Source organism: Trichechus manatus, unplaced genomic scaffold, assembly GCF_000243295.1.
Source record: "Trichechus manatus latirostris isolate Lorelei unplaced genomic scaffold, TriManLat1.0 scaffold00007, whole genome shotgun sequence".
Taxonomy (NCBI): domain Eukaryota; kingdom Metazoa; phylum Chordata; class Mammalia; order Sirenia; family Trichechidae; genus Trichechus; species Trichechus manatus.
In genome coordinates, this window is record NW_004443943.1 from 26765501 (window position 1) to 26768126 (window position 2626).

The following is a 2626-nucleotide window of genomic DNA, read 5'->3' on the forward strand; positions in this document are numbered from 1 at the left end:
CCTAGCTGGCAAATTCAAAACTCTTCTTAGAATGCACATAAAGGTGAAGAATCTAAATGACAAAAGGCAAAATTCCCCTTGGAAATGAAGATGAGAGTGGGAGGAAGACAGAGAACACTTACATGTTAATAAATCACATCAACATTTAGATCCAAAATTTGCTATTTCAAAACTCCCACCATGTAACTCAAGAACCTCAGCTCTAGTTTTAAAGCTCTTTTGCTCCCAGTGTCTCTGGAGTCTGAGCTGATGGCTTGTGTTAAATGAAATGAAAATGGAGTAGTGTGGTTTACAAAATTATATTGGCGGTCAAGTTGCACCACTAAAACTTGTCTTTACTAAAATTTAAGCCTAGCTTTCCTGTAAATCAGGCCATCCTCACTGACCAATGAGATTCTGACGTTGCTCTCACCCTTGATGACTAATGAAATCCTGGCAGCATTTCATTAGTAAACTGTATGAGCCAACCAGAAATAAACTTTTCCTTTCACGTTTTGTCAATATAATTCAATCTCTGCTGATAACTCGGTGGAGTACCTTTCCACAGGTGGTTTGGTGCTACCCGATTCATGAATTTTCTGCCCGGAAAAAGCTCATCTAATAGATTAATTTTATTATTGACTCAGTTTCTTTTGACAGTTGTATCTGAGTCATCCTTTTGTAGCAGCTGGTGTCCTCTGCACTCCCCTGGGCCACCGCTGGGGCAGCTGCTGCTACTCTCCTCTTCTGGGGCCCTGTTCTTTTAGTGGCGCTCAGTCCTTCCTTGCAACTTGCACTCTTGCACTGCAACCCCTAGCCCTGCCCTCACCACTTTTTGAACAGGATACAGCTACGTATGTGTGAATCCTAGTTGTGGACATGGTTTGACTTCTTATCCAAGGAGGTTTCTTGGGTCCTGTGTAAAACAATGATTACAAATAGGAGGGGTGGGAGAGGAAGTTTGTGAGTGGAATTTATCATTTAATTTCGTCTATCTTATCCTGCTTAAAGATTCCCCATACCACACAGATTTCATTTACAGTAAAAAGGGATTTTTGAGATTTGAAATAAAGTCAAACATAAAAAGGAAATCTATTGTGGAAACAAGGTTTTATTTTATGAATGTGGCAGAAATCATATAAGTGATTTCAATTGGAAATAGCAAAATATACACAGGCCAAGCTACGAATTTGTCAGTCTTAAAAACTACAGACGTTAGCATATCTCCAAAAGTATAGAAATAGTGAAGGCTCCACTATTTGCTGATTGTCCTTGATCAAGGTCTTCTGCGGGCCTGGTCTGGTTGCACTGGAGCTGGTTTATGAAATGTTACTGGGTGGAAGCCCCAGGTTCTGATTGGCGTGACTCGCATTGGCCAACAAACAAGAGACCAGAGTGAGAGACTAGAAAGGTACTTTTATTTCACTGTGCAAGGAAAAGAAGCAGTCGGGACGGCAGCCACCAAGACTGCTTCTCGAGGGGAAGGGGAAAGGTTATTTTTAAGGGGTTTACAAGTAGGGAGTTCATACAAGTTCCATCAGCAACATTCTTAAGCATACTACGCAGACGCAATGGGGTTTACATATAACTTCAAGCATTGCCAGGATTTTAATGCAGTTACTGGGCAGGCAAAGCAATGGAACTAGGATTCTAGTGCAAAGTTGCAGGGCAGGCCAAGCAAGCTGCTTGAGGCAGTGGAATTTTCCTCAGCTTGGGGACCTCTGTCTTAAAAGTATGCTAAAGGGTATAAGAGTATTGTTTGTACACTTGGGCTTTTCAGAGACCAGTCATTTTTGTCAAGGGATTTGTAGATTTAAACAAATGTTCATCATGTTTTCAGTGAGTAGTATTTCTGTCCTAAGCAGTATTTAAAGTGAAGAGTTAGACTTGAAATAAATTTCTAGTAGGGGAAAGCAATTACTTTTACAATGCAAATGATTAAAAGATAAAAGTTCTTCTTTTATCTAGGAATAAAGCATAACCTGTAAGGTGGTGGAATGTTGAGAAGCCCGGTAACAAGAGGTTTGATGTTTAGTTCCTTTGGCTCAACTAGGGGCTTCAAGGAGAAGTTCTGCATAATGGTGGTGAAGAACAGGAATAGCTCCATGTGGGCCAGGCTCTCTCCAACGCAGGCCCGTTTTCCTGGAAGGAGGAAACATCTCATTAGCTTGCTTCATGTTCAAATACAGTGTGCCCCCAAAACCATTGAAAATACCAGTCAGAAAGCTGAACACACAAACTGCTGGTGGAAAATAAATTGGTACAGTTTTTCTAGAGGGATATTTGGCAATACGTATCAAAACTCTCTAAGAAATTTACACTACTTAATTCAGTGATTCTCCTGGGAATTTATCTACAGGAAATAGAGATTCATCTATGAAGATATCACTTGTATCATTATTTATGATATTAATGAATTAGGTGAAACCTAGATATCCATCTAAATGGATTGATTAAATAAATCATTGTGTACCCATCATACAATGCAACCTAAAAATGTTTATATGGAAGAAGATTTAATATCATGGACAATTTTTTTTTAATTTAATTTAATTTTTTTTAATTGTACTTCAGGTGAAGGCTTACAGAACAAATAGTTTCTCATGAAACAGAAGTACACATGTTGTTTTATGACATTGGTTAACAA

General features: G+C 39.0%; 1 protein-coding gene across 2 annotated transcripts in view; it reads right to left on the bottom strand.

Annotated features, from left to right (window-relative positions):
- Positions 1-1939: 1939 nt before the first annotated feature.
- LOC101340781 (cytochrome P450 2C23-like) overlaps positions 1940-2626 on the bottom strand; it is a 31669-nt gene continuing 30982 nt past the window's right edge. For both annotated transcript variants that reach the window (XM_004370027.1, XM_012557869.1), the window contains one exon: positions 1940-2121. In XM_004370027.1, coding sequence (XP_004370084.1) covers positions 1940-2121 — 182 coding nt within the window. The remainder of the gene's footprint in view (positions 2122-2626) is intronic.